The 21520-nt window shown below is 42.2% G+C and overlaps 2 protein-coding genes and 3 non-coding genes across 5 annotated transcripts in view; 1 reads left to right on the top strand and 4 right to left on the bottom strand.

Annotated features, from left to right (window-relative positions):
- The window catches only part of LOC132497348 (histone H4), a 313717-nt gene that overhangs the window by 154344 nt on the left and 137853 nt on the right, over positions 1 to 21520 (bottom strand). The window lies entirely within an intron of this gene.
- Positions 4160 to 13243, bottom strand: HMGN4 (high mobility group nucleosomal binding domain 4). Its single transcript, XM_060110536.1, has 2 exons — positions 13004 to 13243; positions 4160 to 6361 (listed from the first exon to the last, which is right to left on the bottom strand). The coding sequence occupies exon 2, from the start codon at positions 6281 to 6283 to the stop codon at positions 6011 to 6013; it is 273 nt and encodes a 90-aa protein (XP_059966519.1). The 5' UTR covers positions 6284 to 6361; positions 13004 to 13243; the 3' UTR covers positions 4160 to 6010.
- On the bottom strand, positions 13398 to 13470 carry TRNAV-CAC (transfer RNA valine (anticodon CAC)). Its single transcript has one exon. It is a non-coding gene; the product is annotated as a tRNA-Val (tRNA).
- Positions 14104 to 14176, bottom strand: TRNAR-ACG (transfer RNA arginine (anticodon ACG)). The gene has a single exon. It is a non-coding gene; the product is annotated as a tRNA-Arg (tRNA).
- On the top strand, positions 18809 to 18882 carry TRNAT-AGU (transfer RNA threonine (anticodon AGU)). The gene has a single exon. It is a non-coding gene; the product is annotated as a tRNA-Thr (tRNA).

The raw sequence follows: 21520 nt of genomic DNA, 5'->3' as shown, positions 1-21520 counted from the left end.
AACTTTGGAGCTTTTCACTTCTGCTTTTTTCTACTCTTCCTTCAGATGGGACAGCTTTTTCTCTGTCTCTGGGAGCTGAGTACCATCGCTCTCTGGTGAAGGCAAGGCCCTTGGACCTGCCTTGTAGTCTTGGCACATAATTGAAGCTCTAAAAATATTTGCTGGATAAATCAAGGAATTAATCCTTAAAAACATGTCATCCTCTCTTTCTCTTCGAGTTGCCAACCCCCTACTCCCTACAACCACCAAATTCACGTTTTCCTTTCCTTTATACCTCAACTGGAGTGTGCAGACAGCACTCTTTTAGAACTCATATCTAAATGACTGAATTTATATATATATGTATGTATATTTATATATAACAAAATGTTATATATATGTAACCCATATATAACATATATTTAGTTATATGTTATAAACTAAAATTAATTTGGTTAATAATGCTGCATTACATCTTTGAAAGTTGCTAAGAAAGTAAATCTTAAAAGTTGTCAAAAGAAAAAAAATTTTGTAACTATGTAAGGTGATGGATGTTAACTAGATTTATTGTAGTGATCATTTCACAATGTATACAAACATCGAATCATTATGTTGTACATTTGAAACTAATACAATATTATGTCAGTTATACCTCAATAAAAAATAATTTTAAAAAAACCACTGAATTAATGGGTTGAACTCTTGATTTATCTTTGTGCTCCTTCAAGATTTCATTTGATTAACTTCATCATGGTCACCTAAAAGAAATTTGAACAGATGCGAGAAAAGTTATAATAAAATTACTAATATCTACATGTTAAGAGGGGACTTTGTGCCAGGCACTGTGTTAAGCACGTTTGCAGGTTTTCTTAACTTGGGGACTGGTGAACTTGGATAGGAAAAAGAAATTACATCTTTAATATCTCTAACCTCTAACTGAAATTTAGCATGTCCTTCACGGATGAATGTTGGCAACAAATTACAGTCAGAAGATAAGTACCTGCGGCTTTGTCACTAAGAAAAGTTACATTTTCATACCCCATATTTGAGATATGAAGTATGTTACAAATATCTCATACTTAACTGTTTCGAAGTTACAGTAGTTATAAGACGGGTCTTGATGTTTCATATTTAATATATTAATGAAGAAGCACACGTGTTACTATACCGCAAATTATTTTAATTGTTTGATAACTGTTTCTGTAGTATAATTGGTTTTCTTTGTTATCCTATTTTAATGCTTTTTAAAATATAATTTGAGAAGGGCTCCATTGGCTTCGTCACGAAGCCAGAGGGCTCCCAGGCACCGAAAAGGTTAAGAAGCCCCGCGTCCGCAGCGACCGCCGGGTGCTGGCAATGCCCTTGGCCCAGACTTCACTGAAGGGGACTCGGGGTTGGAGACCGGGACCGGAAGCCCGAGCAAGTTCTGCGAAGGGTCTGAGGAGCAACCCAGGGAAAGAGCTTCATGGTCCCAGCCTCCAGCCGGGCCGGCGCGAGGCGACTCCGAGCAGCACGGACTTCGGGGCGGCCTAGAAGGGCTCGGAAGTGTGTCCCGGCGCCGTGCGGCCGCAGGGGCGGGGCGTCGGGGTGCGCATCTGGCCGCGTCTGCGGACAGTTCAAGTAGGGCGTTTGTAGGTCATTTGCATGACCCCGGGTGGAAGCCATCGCAGGGTCTGCTAGGGAATGACGCACATTTCCCAAGGAGCACAGTGACCACTGTTGAGACTAGAACGAAGAGGTGACAAGGGCAGATACGAAAAATGTTTCCCTCCCTCTTCTCTCCAACTCTTACGGGACCAATGCCTCAATTCTGATGGTCAGAAATTTGATTACTGAAAACTCTGGATCACTCAGGCTGTTTCATGTCTGACACCCAAATTCTCAGAGTATTAATAAGCCAGGAATGTTAATTTATGAATTTACAAATAGCAATGTAAATGCCAAAGGGATCAGAAGAGTGGGCAAGAGAGATTTAAAGGCTAATTTATAATTTCCTAATTTGTTCTTCTCCACTTCATAAGTATTTGTCTGAAAAATTATCATTCTTGTACAGAAATAATATCCCTTCTAGCTTTATGTTGCTAGAGATACACTAAAATTCTAAATTCCATGACCACTTTTCCCCTGGAATTCATTTTCCTTGCATTACTAATCTTCTTCATTGGAAATTACAACTGTTTAGATTGTATAATATTATTACTTACATTTGACTGTTTCCTAGTGGTATCTTGGGAAATTCCTTAATCTACTCAGAAACACCAAATATATTTTTGGATGGATTACCTTTGAGGTTATACCAATGATCTTTTTAACAATGAGGAGCCTTCAAGGCCTTGGAGTTCTAGACATGGGTCTTAATCTGAATTTTACTCTCACTGTATGACCTCAGGGTAAATTATTTAATCTCTGTCTCAGTTTCACTAAATATAAAAATGGGAACAGTAATATGATTCAATTCATAGGGTCATGGAAATAAAATTATGCATGTTTTATAAATCACTGAGCAGAACAGTGTTTGGCAAACAAATAAGCACTTAATGAGAAATACCTTATTATTTTAAAAAGCCCAATATAACTTATTTGGTTACACATTTAAACTTTTTTTTGATTCAAGAATACTTTATGGAACACCTACTACGCACAATATTCTCTTAACATCTTTGCAAATGTTACTACTCTTACTAGAAGCCTTTTACCCACCGCTCGCTTGACCAACTTGTTTTCATTTTGCTGCTTAGGTGTCAATTATGCCTCAGAAAGTGCTTCCTAATACCCTTTCATGCTCTGGCATCAGAGTCAGGGCCTCCTGCAGTATTATCACAACACCAAGCACACAGTGGTGACTTTCCTGAATTTGACTTTGGATTCTTGACAACAGGGAATGTTTACCTTTGATCCTGTTCTGTTGTCTGGCAAAGAGAAAGCACAGATAATATTTGTAATTTACCAATTAAAATGGGGGTGGGAGGGCTTCCCTGGTGGCGCAGTGGTTGGGAGTCCGCCTGCCGATGCAGGGGACACGGCTTCGTGCCCCGGTCTGGCAAGATCCCATGTGCCGCGGAGCAGCTAGGCCCGTGAGCCATGGCCGCTGAGCCTGCGCGTCCAGAGCCTGTGCTCCGCAACGGGAGAGCCACAACAGTGAGAGGCCCGCGTACCACAAAAAAAAAAAAAAAGGGGGGGGGGTGGGTGGGAATAGTTGAACAGAGGAAGGATGGTAATATAGCAGGACAAAGTAGAATTTCCAGCAATTCCAGCAGTTGTGACAGCCATCTAACTGGTCTTTCTCCTTCAATTCTTCCCCCCCTTACACCCTATTGCCCATGCATCAGCCATACATACACACACACACACACACACACACTGATAACTTAGATTGTGTGGTTTCTCTATTCAAAACTCTAATGGCATCCCATCATTTTCAGAGAAAAGTGAGAATGTGGAGAATCTTCCATTTTCTGGCCCCTGGCTATCTCTGCAATCATATCAACTATCACTCTTACCCTCCCTCATGCCAATTCAGCCACTTCTGCCTCCTTGTTCTTCCTCAGTATGCCAAACACATTTTCACCTCATCTCTGCATTTGCTTTTCCCTCTGCTGGAATGTTTTCCCCTCAGAGTCACGTCTCTTATTCCTTTACTTCATTAAGAGCTTATTCTTTTACTTCCTTAAGAGCTCTGCTCAAATGTCATCTCACCAGAGAGGACTTATCTAACCACCCTATCTAAATAGCCCCCACTTACACTTGTTTATTTAAGGCACCCTGTCACATCAATTTGTGCATCTGCTACACCCTCCCCCACTAGAGTATAAGCTTGGTGAAAGCAGAGACTTTGTTTTGTTCACTGTTGTACCTCCAGCACTTAGACAATGCCTAGAACTAGAAAAAGGAAAAGAAGGTATAATGACTGTGAAGAAACAAAACAAAACAAAAAGAGTATATCGTTATCTATGTAGAAAGCCCCAAAGAATATACAGACATAAGAATTAATGAGTTTAGCAAGGTTGTTGAATATAAAAATCAACTTTAGCTGAAAACAGAAAATGTAGCAACTAAAAACCTACCATATAAAGTAGCATCCAAAAGTGTACAGTCCCTAAGAAATATTAACAAAAGAAAACATTTATGGAGAAAATTATAAAACTTTATTGAAAGACATTTAGAAAGCCTAAACAAATGGAGAATTATACCATATTCATGGATTGGAAGACTCAATATTATAATTAATCTATAAATTCAATACAAATCCAATAAAAATTCCACCTTTTGTTAGTTTGACTTGGAACTTGTCGATCTAATTCTAGAAGTTGTATGGAAAAGCAGTTGGCTAAGAATATAGCCAAGATACTCCAACGAAGAAAAGTTTGGTGGTGATGTTAAAGGTGGAGGTGGTATTTGTCCCGAGATATCAAGACCTTTTTCTAAAGTTGTAGTACTCAAGATTGTATAGTATTGCCACAAGGTTAGACAAATTGACCAGTGAGTCAGAATCGAAACCATCAACAGACCTCTCCCAGCTCCCCACTCCACAAAAGAAACTTGATTTATGAAAAGAGCCACTATTACGGATCAGTGGGGAAAGGATGAACTTTTCAGAAAAGTTGGGACAACCAAGTGGTTGGGACAACCACTTACCATATGGAAAAAATATTATATTGAATTACTATCTCATATTTTTGCAAAAATCAGTTCAGGGAAGACCAAAGACAAATGTGAAAAGCAAAACTATAAAACTTTTACAAGGCAGTAAAGGATAGCTTTATGACTTAGAGTAGGAAATGATCCCTCCCCTCCCATGAAGCCAACTTGTATCCAGCTTTATAAGATACATTTCAAAAATAGTTACTTCCAGGGCCTCCCTGGTGGCGCAAGTGGTTGAGAGTCCGCCTGCCGATGCAGGGGATACGGGTTCGTGCCCCGGTCTGGGAGGATCCCATATGCCGCGGAGCGGCTGGGCCCGTGAGCCATGGCCGCTGAGCCTGTGCGTCCGGAGCCTGCGCGTCCGGAGCCTGTGCTCCGCAACGGGGGAGGCCACAACAGTGAGAGGCCCGCATACCGCAAAAAAAAAAAAAAAAAAAAAAAGTTACTTCCAGCAGGACATGGGTGACAATCCATAACATCTTACAACTTTCAAACTCCCCTCTCCAAAAAGTCAACAAAGTCTGTTGCTGCAATGAACAGGAAAAGTTTTCAGAAAGGGTGAATATTTCACATGAGGCATATAAGAGCTTTTCACAGGTCACCTCTGACATGGAGGAAAGGAACTAAAAACTCCAGGACTATTAATGAGATGATCCATAAACTACAAACAGGAATCCTGGGGTCTCCCTGGTGGCGCAGTGGTTAAGAGTCCGCCTGCCGATGCAGGGGATACGGGTTCGTGCCCCGGTCTGGGAGGATCCCATATGCCGCGGAGCGGCTGGGCCCGTGAGCCATGGCCGCTGGGCCTGCGCATCCGGAGCCTGTGCTCCGCAACGGGAGAGGCCACAACAGTGAGAGGCCCGCATACCGCAAAAAGAAAAAAAAAAAAAAACAGGAATCCTGGCTCTTTTGAGCAACACCATCTTGGTGTCATCACCAGAAATCCTGAGTATTGTCACCTGACGCAGCTGATTCTAGGGGTGCCAAGGCCGCATCATGACTCTTGGTTTCAGGAAGTCAAGGACGTGTTGATGGCATCAGGAAAGGAGAAGACATGATGTTTTGCTTCCCCACACAGTAAGGCTTCTGAGCCATAGTGGCTGTCATGTGTGAATGTCGGAGAATCTCTCCTAGGAACCAAGAATAATCTTCAAATACGAGGATAGAAAATTCTGTTTTCCCCTATTTCAATCCAGCTTCTGAAACATTCTACTAGTGGTTATTAGTGGTTATTTTGCCTTTTCCACAAAAGATAACAACAAAGCGTCTTGTGTGCTAACAACATAACTTAAAAAAAAAAAATCTACGTTTTTACAAAATTTGATTTAAAAAAAATAGTATTTCAAACAGTAGAGTCACTAGAAGTACAGAGCTATCAAAAAAGTATACTTCACTTGGCATCCCCGGTACCTTCTGCTTTCTGTGACTGGACTGTAGAGGCGTCTCGGTTTTTTGCAGGGTTGTTCCCATCTTTGTTGCCTTCTGCTTTCCCCTTTCTCCCTTTGGCCAGCTTCCCTCCCTTCTTTGCAGGGGACTTTTTTGCCCTGGGCTCTGGTTTTGGAAGGGCAGGTTTAGCAGACAACCGTGCCGATCTCCTCTGTGGCTCATCCTTCACCTTTGCTTTGTCACCTTTAGCATCTCCTTTTGCCTTTCTCTTGGGCATGGTGGCAGTAGTGCCTGGCAGATGGCTTTACCAGCCCAAGCGGGTCTTCAGTCTTCCTCACTGATCCTAGAAAGATTTCTTTAACAAGACACAAAAAGTGTAAACCGTAAAGGAAAAGACTGACAAATTTAACTACATTAAAATTCAAATTTGACTATATTAAAATTAGTAATTTTTATATAGCAAAAAGATGCATAAAAAGTAAGAAGATAAGTTACAAGCTGGGGAAAAGATATTCATAATACATATAACTGACAAAGGATTAGAGTCCAGAATATGTAAAGAATTCCTACAGATCTACGAGAAAAGGACAAAATGAAAATTTAAAAACAATGGGCAAAAGTGTTAATACGCATTTCTTAGAAAAAGCATGGATGGTGAATAAGCAAAAAAAAACAAAAAAAAGGGTCAACTTCATTAGTAATATGGGAATGAATACAAAAATCACAGGATATAACATTTCACATCCATCAAATTGGTGAAAACTATATTGTCTGACAATATTAAGGGCTCAGCAGATGTGGAACAATTAAAACACATACACTGCTAGGGTGTGTGTTTATATGTGTGTAAATTAGTGTGTGGCATTACTTAAAGCAATTTCACTTCTAGGTGTTTACCTGGAGGAATTCTTGGGGCTGTGCACAGGAGACCCCTACAAGAATGTTTCTAGCAACCCTGTAATTTCAAAAACCTGGAAACCATTCAGTGTCCTTCAATAGAATAGATAAATACATTTTGGTAATGTCTATGCAACGAAATACTATTCAGCAGCAGAAATGAATAGATTACAGCTATATGCAAAACCATGGACGAATCTCAAGAACATAATGTTGAGCAAAAAAAAGCAAGTTACAAATGGATCTACAGTATGGATCCATTTATAAGTTTAAAACTAAATGACTTGCTTAGGCTACAAGTAGGTAGTCAAAAAAGCAAGAGATAAATATAAAAATCAGGACAGTAGTCACGTCAGGGAGTTAAGAAAAGGATGGTTGGTGATTGGAGAGGGGATGAGAGTTCTCTTCTTTAAACTGGAGGCGGGTGGGGAACAACACAGGGGTAATACACCATTATTCTCTATATTTTACAGAGAGTAATTTTATGTGTCTGCTCAAGAATAAAAGCCACTTTAAGAAGGTGCGTGGCCCTGAGCACAGATTCAAGGCCACACAAATAGACGTGATTTATTTCGATTTTGGGCAATTAGGACCCGGGTCCATGGCTGGCATTCAAACACTGTGGGACTTTTTTAAAGCTCTGGGACAAAACTAGCCACTCACACCTTCTGCCGCACCCCTGAAAATGTTTCCTGGGGAATTCTGTAACCCTATGCCCTGCCCTACTCCACAATGTTTTATTTTAAGAAAAAAAAAAATTATCTTTTCTCTAAATTGCTCCAGAGTTTTGTTTTTGTGTTTTTGCTGGACCTCACCATCTAGATAGAATGGGCAAACATGGTCCTTGAGCAATCTTAGATTTTTTTTTTTTTTTGAGCAAACTTAGATTTGATTTTTATGTTCTTCGGATAACAAAGGCAACCACCTGTAAATGGTGCTAAAACATCAAATGATCACTCGATAATTTGATTATATGATAATTTCATTATCTATTATCTATTTTTCTATTTTCTATCACTTTCATTATCTATTCTTCCCCCATTTTTCCACTATGACTAGAATTTCTGGAAATTTTGCAGTTTTCCTTCCTTCTCATGGAACAGAGGGAGACATGAGAGTTAGTATAAAGAAGAGGGAAGGAGCCAAAGTGGGAGTGCGCCTTGAATCAGTCATTATTTCCCTTGGTACCTTGTAACGAACTTTGGGAACAGAGATTAAAAATTGAGAGGAGAAACAGTTCTAATGTCATGTTGAACAGCAGTTCACTGAAAAGCTAATAAATTAGCTGGGCCTTTCTCTTCCCTTACTGTGCTCTTGCCTTGCCTCTAAATATTCTAAATTACTGGTGGGTCCAAAAGTCCCGGTTGCCACAGAGACACCCTGCAATTCTGCTGACCCAGCCAGACCCAACCTGCTCGCTCCCGAGGACATCTTTCCCTAGACATTACATGAATTTGTGCCTAGTTTACTTTCTCCCAAATGCACCACTAAAGAAATGTTTGGACAATTTTTAAAGAACAAAAGTGTTGTGTTTTTGTTGTTGTTTTATCCAAAATCGAACACAATGAAGAAAAAAATGTGTAAAGAAAATAATTGAGAAGGATGCCAGAGACCACAAAGGTCAATTCTGGGTATGGTAATGGTGTGCCCAGAAAGGAACAGTGAGGAAAAGACAGCTGTTCTTACCATGAAGAAAACAATATTGAGAGATTTTTTACGGCATGAAAATCATTTGGTCTAATACTTGGGTGACTTGTTTTGCGCCTATTGCCCTAGTATATTATTAATAATGCTCCCTTTTACTCTCAAAAGTGTGCCAACTTGGACAATAAATAAGGTCACCCTAAATAATCTGCATATATTCTTAGAGGTCTTTTTGTTACCAGAGAATGATAGAGGAAACCAAAGGGAGAGCTTCTGTTCTACGACACACCTCCCTAAACAGTGGACACTCCATACCATTCTCCTTCCATCTCACTCCAAAATTGTGTTTCTTAGCCCATGTCCTGTCCTGGGAATGCTCACAGTCTGTTTCCTAGGCTGTGTCTTCATGTTGGATCCCTTTCAGTCCATCCCAAGCAGGGGAACCACGATTGGCACATGTCAAAGGCCCAAACACAGCAGGTGACAATAAAGATAAATTCAAGGAAAAGAGGCCACTAGCTGGATTCTGGATCTGAGTATATGAATATGGATTAGGTCCTTGAAACTCACATTTAGGAAGCTTATCAGGAGAACAGGTGGCTGACCTTACAAATATAGGAGACAGATGCACAAATAATGAAAAAGGGCTGGTGGGATAAAAGGTTATTTCATTTTCATGAAGGCCAAGGAGGTCGGGGAGGGAGAGGCTCTCACCACACAGTGGTGTTAATTTAAAAGAAATTATTTGAGATGGAGTACAGGGAAGATTTTTAGGGCAATGAAATTATTCTGTATGCTACTGACTGTAATGGTGGATACATGACATTACGCACTGGACAAAACCCATAGGACTGTATACAAAGCATGGAACCCTAATGTAAATAATAATAATAATTAGTTAACAATAATAATTTGTTAATAATTGTTAATAATTTAATAATAATTTGTTAATAATAAATATTGGCTCATCTATTGTAACAAAAGTACCACACCAATGCAAGTAGTTAATAATGGAGAAACTGAGGTAGAGGGAGAAGAAATATATGAGAACTCTGTACTTTCTGCTCAATTTTTCTGTAAACCTGAAACTGTTCTAAAAAAATAAAGTCTACTAACTAAAAACAAACAAATACATTTTAAGAATTAAAAAAAGAAAAAATAATTTGTTAGGTAATAAAATATATAAGTCATAGGATTACAAATATTCCACCATGCAGGTGAATGAAAAGAAAAATTATTAACTGGCAGGTAAATCTTTTTTTTTAAAGACTTTTTACTTTAAGAATTTTATAGTTTTTAAAATTGAAATATAGTTGATGTGCAATATTATTTTAGTTTCAGGAGTGGCAGATAAATCTTTTAAGTAATATAACTTTTGGGAATACGGAGATTTATCAATGAGGCAAGAAATTATCAAGACAGATACTGAGGTTATTTTCCCAAGACATGGCAACAATTTAAAAAGTTTTAGGAATCTAACAATTCCCTTTTGTTAAAATAACACTTTCCAGGGCAAAATTATATTAACAGATAACAGAAGAAGTTAGTGAAATTTTTGAATAACATGTCTTCATATTGTAAAGAACTGGACTGAAATTCTTGTGAAAGTCTCAGTTTAACTCTTCATTTAATGAACTTGCTGGTTTTAGGATGTGGAAAGGTATCCCTCTTAACAGCCTCAAGGGGGGAGGGAACATCCATTTCTTAAAGTCCTTTTCTTACCTATGAAGACTTGAATTTTTTTAATTTTAGAAAAAGACCTATATATTTAAATGTACTGACAGAAATAGCCTAAAAAAAGACTAATAGAGAAATAAAAAGCAAATGATGTATTTCTTCTACAATAAACATATGCAAATGATTAGTAAGATGAGGAGATGCAGGTATGCTAAAATCTTCTGCAGTTAACTTCTGGGAATTCCCCAAACTGTTTCAATAATATACAAAACACATCAATCTCTGTCCCCAGAAATGGGCTGAATTTGTGTCCGTCCCCCCCACCCCAATTCATAAGTTGAAGTCCTAACCCTCAGTACCTCAGACTGTGACTGTACTGGGAGATGGGGCCTTTAAAGAGGTGATTAAGGTAAAATGAAGTCTTATGGGTAGGTCTTAATCCAATATGACTAATGTCATACTGGAGATTAGGACACAGACAACACAAAGAGAGAGAGGGCCATGTAAGGATACATCAAGAAAACCAAACCTGCCACCTGCCACCTTGATCTTGGACTTCCAGCCTCCAGGACTGTGAGAATATAAATTTCTGTTATTTAAGATATTCAGTCTGTGACGTTTTGTTATAGCAGCCCTAGCAAACTAATACAGAAGGAAAGAGTATAAAGATCTCAATGACCTATGACGCATCTCGGGTTAGATTAATTTTGATGTTTTGCCCAGCTCTCAGAATATTTTTTCCATGTTTTTTTTTTCTCTTTCATCATGAGTCTCTCTCCAGTATCCACGGACCAAATCCCACCTCATCCAATACACATTCCCACGCCATCCCCAGCAGAGGCACATTTTAGCAACGTCCTTTCGCTCCCTTGACTGTTACTGAAATGGGTTCCAAGGAGTTTGTTCTAACTTGGGTTCTAGTCTCAATCCCACCCCAAAGCCAGAAGGCCACCCTCTTCTCTCTGCCTCTTATTTATGGCAAGATAGTGCCTTGGGGTTGGAGAGAAGACTTGGAAGAAGATTACAACACCAAGCTTAGGAAGGAGAGAATAGAGGATATAGTAAAAAACAAACAAACAAACAAACAAATAAAAGACCCTATTCAAGGTGCAGCACTATACAGGAGCAAGAGGTCACACAGTGTCAGCCACTCCTCAGGGCCCATTTGTTCTCCACCTTTCAAAGGAAATATCAGACAAGGTGAGTAGCCAGAGCTTCCATGTGAGGTTAAATGAGGGAGACTGGGGGAGGGAGGGAGGGATAGTGGGAGAAGGTGAGAAAGGGCAGAGTGTCTAAAACGGTAGGGCTGCTGCTTCATCTTGCCAGAACGCACCTGGTTTAAAGAGGAGAGAGCCATAAGCTTCAAACAAACTGTCACCCATCTGCAACAGGTTGGCTTGGGGCACACTCAGCTTCCCAGCTAAAGTATTCCTGCCCCTTGGCATCATAGAAAGATGGAGAGGACAAATCCCCATCACCTCCTGGACCCCTGAGACCCTTGCTCCTCGCAGGGCACCACATTAACTCACCTGTATTTCTGAGTGGTATAGAGATACTTTTATTATTTTTAAAAAAATTTTTAACATCTTTATGGAGTATAATTGCTTTACAATGGTGTGTTAGTTTCTGCTTTATAACAAAGTGAATCAGCTATACATATACATATATCTCCATATCTCCTCCCTCTTGCGTCTCCCTATAGAGGGAATTTTAAATGAAATGTCTTAGAGAAATTTGCATTGAGCACCTGCCAAACTTATTGTCTTGCTAACAAGGGAAACTACAAGATGATAAAAGCATGGGTCTTTCAGAGAAGGTATGAAAATGGAGGAATAATAGGGCTGGGGAAGGGATGCCTATACAAATTGCCTGTTAAAAAAAAAAAAAAAAAAAAGGAAGAAAAGAAGGGAGGAAGAGAAAACAGTTTATTCTTGTCTTATGGCCATAAAAACATCACATTCCTGTCAGTCATTTGAGGGAATCTGGAGCAATGCGATCTGAGAGACTAGGCCTTGGCTAACTCTTAGCAATAGTCATAATAATAATCATAATAATACATCTAAGAAGAAGATCCTGAGAATATACCTGAGGCTGTTTGGTGTTATATCAAGAGTTCTTTCCCAGAAAAGCGTTTGATAGATCCAATCAACATGGAAGCAGGCCATGTCAGAGACAGAGGTAAGAGGCCAGACACCAGGGCACAAGTCCTGATTTTAAACAAGTGCTGCCAGTGACCTTCCTCAAGCTTCAAGGCAATACGCAAAATCCACAGTTGCCCCATTTCTTAACTTTGGGATCTTTTTTTTTTCTTTTTGTCAGGAAGAGCAGAAGGCCAAAGCGGAGGAAGACTCAGCCCTTCGGTGTCCCCTCAGGAGGGGGCACCTCGTAAGCTGGGGAGGGGAGGCGAGAAAGAGCCCAGGCCAGGGCAGCCCAGCCCACCCGCCACGACCTCTTCCAGGCCACGGCCCTGCTGGCCCAAAGCTTTCAAATCCCCTCCTCGCCTCCCTTTTTTCTGCCCTAGAGTCTGTGTGGGGACTTATCCCAGAAGGGCCTGCGATCTTCACCTCCCGGCTTCCGCTTTTCCCAGAGATTCACACCCGAAGCCCAGGAGAGCCACTGCAGCTGTTGTGGAGAGTGGAAAGCAAAGTGGAAATGTCGGGGGCCCGAGGTCACCTAATCACGACGAGGGCCAGATTGCAGGAGGGTCCCACATCTATGGAGGGCGGCGGGACTACTCCCATTTTCCGGAGACGCACGCTAAGGCCCCCAAGGTACTCACGCGAGTCTCGCGGCCGTGTGAGGGGCGCGAGGCTGCCAGCTGCGGGCCTGCCGCGCAGGTGCTCTCGGCTGGGGCAGGGCCGGCGCAGACAGTGGACCAGCGAAGAGACGCCCGGAGCCGGGCGCTGCCGGGAACAGGAAGGCAAGGCGAGGATGCGCTTCCGGGGCTGCGGGCGTCGGGCCGCCTTGCAGAGCCGGGGACAGCCCGGTTCTCCCCCTTGCGTTGCGTGTGTCCGCCTCCGGGGCCGCGGGCTCCGGACCCACCTTGAGCAGCGTCGCTTCAGCACCACAGCCTGAGGCAAGAGAGACAAGAAAAGGAGGCGTGAAGAGTTTTTTAAATAAGTGGAGTTTTAAATGAGATCCACACAGGTAGGGGGGAAAAAAAGAACAAACATTGTTTCCGCCCGGTTTCGAACCGGGGACCTTTCGCGTGTGAGGCGAACGTGATAACCACTACACTACGGAAACTCGATGAAAGAGCCTTCCCCCTGCTGACAGTTCTCCCTACAGAACACGCCCCTCCCTCCCACTTCCTCACTTCCTCCCGCCCCGCCCCGCCCCGCCCCGCCCCGCCCCGCCCCGCCGCTTCGTCCCAGCAAATGTGCGTGGTTAATATGCGCGTGCGTCTTGTACCACTCTCCCAAACCAGAGAGGCCAATTAGATGCGCAAAGCAAGCCCCTGCAGCGTACAGATCTGAAGCAAAATTCTTAATAATTTATTCTGGAAATGACCGGATGGGGGAGAAAAAAAGAGACTTCAATCCCTTCACTATTACTTCTCAATCTGAACTTCTGGATCTTAATTTCTTCCTCATTGTTTACCAGGTTACCTCAAACACATCCTTCAGCAGGAATGAACTGGTGGGGCTGGGCGTGACACGGGGCCCACGCACATTTCTCAGTCTGGCTTTGGCTAGCGCCACCGCATGGCCGGACGCGGAATTTGCTCTGCAAAGGAATGATGACCCTGGCTGTGGTCAAAAGCGGGGCCTTTTCGCTCCTGAGACTTCCAGGCAAACTTCACTTTGTAATGGATTTTCTAACTCCATTGGGTTCCTCAGTGGTCGGGAGAGGAAAGAAGTAAAACGGTGATGCGTACTCCGAGCCAGCCAGGAGTCGAACCTGGAATCTTCTGATCCGTAGTCAGACGCGTTATCCATTGCGCCACTGGCCCTGCATCTGTACAACAACTAGGCGGACATGCCTTCATCAGAAACCAGGCGGCGGCAACCGGTCCACCTTGTGGGGTCTGCGCCTGGCCCTGAAAGCCCCGTCCTCCTGGCTAACTCAGACTGCAGCGCGTGAACCCCCAGGCGGCCAGTTCGCCTGCACGCGCCCTAGCGTCTGTGCTGCTTTCTCAGTCTGTCTGTACAGACCCCGGCATTCTCTGCCCCAGTATCATCTCTTCGTTCATGCATTCATTCATTCATTCAACCAATATGGCACCGGAAATACAACTGTGAAGAAAACAGAGGTGATCCATGCTCTCAAGAAGATTTCATGGACGTAGCGAAGACTATAATAAAGCATTAAATAAATAAAATAATTGTGATAAGCACTTAGAGGAAGAAAGACAAACGGGAAAGAGAATGGAAAAGCCCAGCAGGAAAGGTGATGAACAATAAATACGGGTATCAGGGAAAAGAGCGACCTGGAACTGGGGTAATCTCCAGGGCAAAGGCATGGAGGTGGGAGAGTGCATGGGATGTTCCAGCAATGTCGAGGAGGCCAGTGCGGAGCGGAAAGGGCTAGGAGACCTCCTGGAGATGACCTCTGGCCTTGTACACCCTTGTATGGGCTTTGGCTGTTACCGTGTAGGAAATTGGAAGCCGTTGTAGGGTGACAATATATGACATTCTTTCTTGTCTCTTCTTGGGTCGTTGAAAACATTTTATTTCCAATATTTACTTAAGCAAGACTCTATGCTAAGCACCCTCACCGCATGCTGCTCCTACCTCAGGACATACATTTCAGAATTTTGACACCTTTAAAAGGAGCATTTGTTTGCTTTCTCAGGAAGTGTCTCTTATGTGAGCCTTTCAGCCTGTCTATATTTCTGAGAAGGAATCATTATCTCCATGCCTGGTGAGCATCGCAAATAAGTTGAGGGCTGGGGACACACAGTTTTGAGAGCATTAGCCCTCTGTGGCCCACTTTGCCTGGCAAAGCAATAAAGCTATTCATTTCTACTTCACCCCCCTCAAAAAAAAAAAAAAAAAAACACTAAGTTGAGGGCTACTAAACAGAGTAAAACTGCCTGACATTGAGAATGTACACATTGTGTTTAGAAAATCTTTGTTTTCAGTTCATAAGGTTGCAACAGCCCTTAAGAAAAATGTACATGTTCCTGTTTCTGCATAAACATTAAGGTAGATCTAGTTAGGGATTTCTCCCTAGATAGTAAATAGGGGTCTTCTGACCAGAGTTGGTATTATGTACCCCTAGGAACTTTGGTGGTTATGGACTCCATGACAGAATAATACTTTAAAATGTAAATTAAGAAGATAAATACATAAGGTTTCAAGGGGAAAACAATTATATTGAAATATGTTATCAAACTATTAAAAATTTATATTATAATATTTATGCTCCTTTATTAATGCACCAAATGATAATATCCAGAAGTTCTAATAAATACTATAATTTCAAAGCAGTAACGAGCATAAATAATATTTTAAGAAATTTGCAACAACTGTAATTTTCTGTGAAAATATTTGTGATTGCCAATAGTGATAAAATGAAAAGGACTGAAATATACTGTGCTTTGTTGCCTACATTCATAATGGAAGAAAATAAAAAATTTCAGTAAGAAGTTAGTCAAGATAAAAATTTATTTTCCCATCCAAACTTACAGACTATCCCCTCCCTATCAGAAGAAAAAGACATTTCTGTTCTAAAGAGGAGCTTGGAAACATGAACAACTGCGCCTGAATTTTCAGAAATGAAGCTGTATGATTAGGCCACTCAAGCTGGCTGTTCTCTGCTCTCTGTACATCCCCTGCTCTACCAGTACCTGCTTCACCTACACCCTACTTACATGACTGACCCTCCCTTTTAATTGTAGAGCCAAGTCAGTAAATGCCTACATACTCACCCGGTGCCCCAGCTACTGATTGTTCTAATCTTTAGATCAGAACATCTCCACCAAGATAGCTTATCAAAGGGGTGGTGAGCGGTATGCTCCTCAGCTGGTTTCCCTGGTAAGTGATGAGCCAACCCGATGTCAATTCCCCGTATAACTGGTAACCTCCCTCTTCCCCTGGGAGCGAAGGCTACTGCCAAGTACCGAACACGGTGGGGTGTCACTCCAGGACGTGGCTTCAGATGTGTAAGATCCCCCATCCATTAAACCACTGATGTCTCTGTAGCTGACTCTGAGCTCTTTCTTCCATCTTGAGGTGGGGCAAGTACAGGGCTTGCAGGCCTGTGGGGTGCAGCTCAACAGAAGCAAACAGAGGTACCTCTTCACTCTATTTTATCCTCATCACATACCCAGGATGGGAAGGCCAGATTCCAGGGCATCCCTGGAAGTCACAGGTCCCATCTTGCACCTCTAAAATGGGTTTCAACCCAGCTAGCTGGAGGCCATGTTCACATCTGCCCTCCTCATGTCTGCAAAGACCTCCCTCTGTTTTGAAGGGTTTTTTTTTTTGTTTTTGTTTTGCCTTGAAGGTTTTAAAAGCTTTTTTTGGCTGCCTCAGATTTCTCTGCTCATGCTCTGACATGAGCTGAGGCATGCTTTCATTTTGTTTTTAGATAGCTTTCTACTGGGACTTCTTTTCTGAGAGTTCCAGTTTCCAGCTTCCAGTCTTTTCTTCAGTAGTTGTTCCAGTCAGAGAAAGAGACACAGAGTCCAGAAAAAACAGAACCAGTAGGAAAATATACATGTATTTCTAGGAGTTGGCTTATGTGATTGTGGGGACTGGGAAGTGTGAAATCTGTAGTGGAGGCTGGCAGTCTAGAAAACCTCAGGCAGGAGCTGATGTCTTGAGACAGAATTTCTTCTTCCTTAGGAAAACCTTCATTTTGCTCTTAAAGTCTTAACTTGTTGGATAAGGCCCACCCACATTACTGAGAATAATCTCTTTTTCTTATAGTCAACTAATTGTAGAAGTTAACCACATGTACAAAAATACCTTCACAGCAACGTCTAGATTAATGTTTAATTGAATAACTGGGCTCTATCGACTAGCCAAGTTGACATGTAAAACCAGCCATCACTGCGGTGGACTCTCCTCCTCCTCTGGGTCACAGTGCACTATTCTTCCAGTTTCTCTCCCAAGCATTTGGAAAATAGTAGCACTGCCAGCCATTTCCACTGTCAGCAGTCTATGACACCACGATCTGCACCTTCTCCGATTTCAGGTGTGTGAAACAGAGCCATTGTGAGGGGCCTTTCCATGGTCTTTGCAGGTCACTCCCAGATTTCTGGAAGTGATTGCTCTGAGTTTTAATTTTTCTCCCAAGATTTGTCTCTGGCTTGTTAAAAAAACTCCTTTGACTTCCCAGAATTTCTGTGCAAATTTTGACAGCTGCCAGTCTAAGGAAAAACCAAGACCAAATATTGTTGGCTCTGTTGTCTTTCTGAATGTCTATCTACCACAGTTTGGTCAAAGCCATGTTAGGTGTGACTCTGCTGTTTATGATTATCTTGGCTCCAAGCACATTAATAATACAATGGTTAATCTTATACTATTCAAGAAATCGGTGCTTATTTCATGGAGTGAATCAGACTGTGTGTTGAGTTCACAGACTTTCAATCGTTTTATGAAAAAGAAATCTAGCAGAGTCTTGGGCTTTTTAACCTCTCCCCCAAATCATGTTTGTAGGCAGAGATTAGTGCCAATGGCTGGTTTAAAGTGAGACAGAGAAATCCTTCAATATTGATACAGTTCGGAAATACTGAAATGTTAATTTCAACATTTTCAGAACGGCAACAGATTTCAAGCAAGCAGCCAATCATAATTACAGGTTTCATTTGGGAAGTTACTTTCACAGCTATGGCAACAACTTGTAAACTCTTCCGAATTCCACTAAAGCCCTTTGCCTAAGGACGGATCTATTTCACAGAGAATAGAATGAATTTGGAACAGTTACAAATACACAAGTCCCCATGAAAATATAGAAATTTTTGTGAATTCTTTCAGTTTGACAGCTTGTCAAGCAGATCCTTTGGACAAGTTTTCGGACAAGAAAGCGTCTCTCTTCCTCTAGCTGCAGAGGAGAGGAGATTGCTCCTTTATCTCTTTCCAAACTAGGTTTTAATGATGAAGTCTTGAATTTTTTAAAGGTGCAACTTAGTTAAGCAAGAAGCAGGCTGGTGGAACCCAATTTTACGGAAAGAAATGGGGTAAGGAAGAGCTGGAATTTTAATTAAAATCCGTGAAATAAAGAACACATAGCTTGCTTCCTGCAGGGACCAGTTCTTGGTGTTGGAAGTGTTCTGGTGCAAATGTGGCCAATTTCCTCTCCTCCAGGGGCCCCAGGTCATAATTCACCCGAGGAAGCTGCAGCTGCTGAACTCTTGCCCTTCCTGGCAGTTCCTGAAAGACTCCTCTGGCGCCGCCTGAGGGCTCAGACTCGCGCCAGAGTTTCCCTCACCCCACCCCCGCGCGGAGGGTCTCAGTTTTCCTATGGCTGCGCGGTCTCTTAGGTCTTTGGGGGCGAAGCAGAGGTTCATCTTTAGGGTCTGAGAGACCATCTTGGTGGGGGGGCTCGTGAACCTCAATAACGAGGAAACAGATGTACAGAACAAAAGCTAAGATCATTCCTTTTCTATGTCGATTTGCAAGCGGGCGGACGTGTCGGCTCCGTGGCTTAGCTGGTTAAAGCGCCTGTCTAGTAAACAGGAGATCCTGGGTTCGAATCCCAGCGGGGCCTTTTGCGGTTTTCCTGCCTTCGAAAAGGGTATGGGGGATTAAAATGTAATCAATGTTAAGGGTAAATTTTCCCTACGGAGTTTGACGGAACTGTATTACATGAGTCTGAGGGTGGGGACAGTTTTATTGTTTACAAAAAAGAAAAAGAAGAGACAAAGATGAATTTGTTTTTCTTTCAGAAGAATTTCTATCTTTCTTGACGTTCTTGCTTGTTTATGTAGTGTTTTTTCAGCAAGCAAAAAGGGAACCAGGGAAAGCAGAAGGCAAAGTCTCCAGATTTAAACTATAAGCAACATCATAATCTCTGGTCATTCTATTATTTTTCCTGGGGAAATCAAATGGATGCACTTTCATAATCTACAGGCATTATTTTTTAGCAAGATCAGCCTCTGGAATGACTGATACATGCGTTGTTGAGAAGGTTGCAGCATCTCAATTCATAGCAGCCACTAAAATCCAACTATACAATGCAAGTTGTAAATAACTATTTTAAAAGGTGGTCTTGTGGTCAGAGTTTTTTGGAAAGGAAAATCAAAGAGAAAAATATTTGTCCCCGGGATTTCAGAAAAGAAGCTGTGAGGGAGAAGCATCCTTTTGATTGCATATCCACGGAGTGGATAGCCCACTAGAACAGACAGACCTGAAGCTGTTAGCATGCAGGCTGACTTGAAGAAGCAGTCCAGGAAGGGCTGAGGTGCCTTCTTCCAAACTCTCTGTAAGACAGAGGAAGGAAACGTGAGAGGTGGAAAAGAAGTCTGGAGTTTTAGTCATTACTGGGCCCCTTTACATAGAAACTCAAGGGAAATGAAGTTCACTGTGTTACCCTCTTACTCATCTCCCAAGACCAAACCCCCCTCCACCTGGCCCAGAAAGTCCCACCAACCTGGCTTTTACCTCAGAGCACATTATTTTATGTAGATGGTCAAGGGTTGAAATGTGATCTCCTGTTCTGTCTGCAGAAACAAAATGTCCCAACACTTTGAAGAATAGTTCAGGAAACAATTCTACTTTTATGGAGACTTTCTCCACTCACTCTGAAGCTTGATTCCCCACTTTTCTTTATAGGCATCACACAGCAATGGAGAGTACCAATGAAAATTCAATTAATAATCAAGTTGAGAAGAAAAAAAAGCAGATTTTATTTGAGCTAAACTGAGGATTATAACCAGGAGACAGATTCTCAGAAAGCTCTGAGAAATGTTCCACCTGTTCGAAGTCGAATGCACAGTCATATACATTTTCGAGACAAAGGATAGTACATCAAAACGTACAGATATGTATGCTGATATTTTACATAAAGTTCACCAAGGCTATACATAGTCCGTATAAGCACATATAAAGTGAGCAGCAAGTCACCATGACCCCCTACAAATTTGGTAAAGAACGCTATTCTTTTAAGAAATTACATCGCTAGCATCAGCGGAAAGGGGGAAAATATAATCTTTATGGTGGAGCAGTCACTCCCATCTTTGAGGTGCTCTGTTTAATGTGTAATGCAAATGCACGCTGCACATGAAGGAGGAGGTCCAAACAAACACAGAGAGAGAATATTATGTTTAATTTTTCTTGCCCTGCCTTAAAATATAAATTTTATTTCATCAAAAGACAGACCCTCTTTTTCACATTCTCCTATCTTCTGCTCGAAAAAGTCTTTTTCCCAGGCCCAGATTACACACCTCCCTCAAATGGTGAGGCCAGCTGCATCCCAGTGTAGATGTCAACACTAGACCACTCCTTCATCCTGTCACCAAAGCTGCCTTAACCTTCACCCTTCTACTCCATCAGGCTCTAGGAATACCTTTACAAGGATGCTTCCAGCCAAGTGGCCCTCAATAGACTGCCTGATCTGTACCAGTGAGGTAGTGTTGCTGGCTACTGAAGCTATAGAATATTCCAGGTGAGAAATCTAACCACCTGTCCCAAAAGCCTAAAAATCTTCCTAACTCTCCATGTAACAATCATGAAAATGATTTTTGTGTACAAGTGGAAATGGTTTACAATCAAATGCTTGTTTATCCACCCAGTGCCTATCATGTGGCAGGCACCATGCTAATGTCACATGGCTCATGAGTTCTGTCCTAAAGAGGCTGGTGGGAGGATGAGTCAAACAGTTCAATAGCAATTACAGTAGAGTGGGATATAACACCATTGGGAGTGGAGGGTACTGTAGGCCACGCTTTGATACTTAACTCAGACTGGGTGGAGATAGAAGGAGGTGGGGAAGACGTCATGAAAGAAGTGACACCCAAACTGAGCATGGAGGAGATGTAGGCAAGATCGAGGCAAGAGAGTGGGCTGGAGAGAGAAGTGGAAGAGGTGCTCCAGGCAAAGGGAACAGTGTGTGCCTAGAGGTGAGAAAGAGGACGCTCAGTTCAGGTAAGCGGAAGCAACTAGAGAATGGGGTGTGCAGATCTTGAAATTCTTCTTTGTCTCGCGATGACCATAGTCTTATAGGCATCCTCATAATTTGTGGCAGGGGTCACCAACCCCCGGGCCACGGACCAGTACCAGTCGTGGCCTGTTAGGAACTGGGCCGCACAGCAAGAGGTGAGTGGCGGGCGAGCAAGTAAAGCTTCATCTGTATTTATAGCCGCTCCCCACCGCTCGCATTACCGCCTGAGTTCCGCCTCCTGTCAGAT

Source organism: Mesoplodon densirostris, chromosome 10, assembly GCF_025265405.1.
Source record: "Mesoplodon densirostris isolate mMesDen1 chromosome 10, mMesDen1 primary haplotype, whole genome shotgun sequence".
NCBI lineage: Eukaryota > Metazoa > Chordata > Mammalia > Artiodactyla > Ziphiidae > Mesoplodon > Mesoplodon densirostris.
This window is presented reverse-complemented; position numbering and strand designations above follow the sequence as displayed.

Coding starts and splice junctions, on each gene's coding strand:
- HMGN4 (XM_060110536.1), bottom strand. CDS start 6,283: ATGCCCAAGAGAAAGGCAAAAGGAGATGCTAAAGGTGACAAAGCAAAG.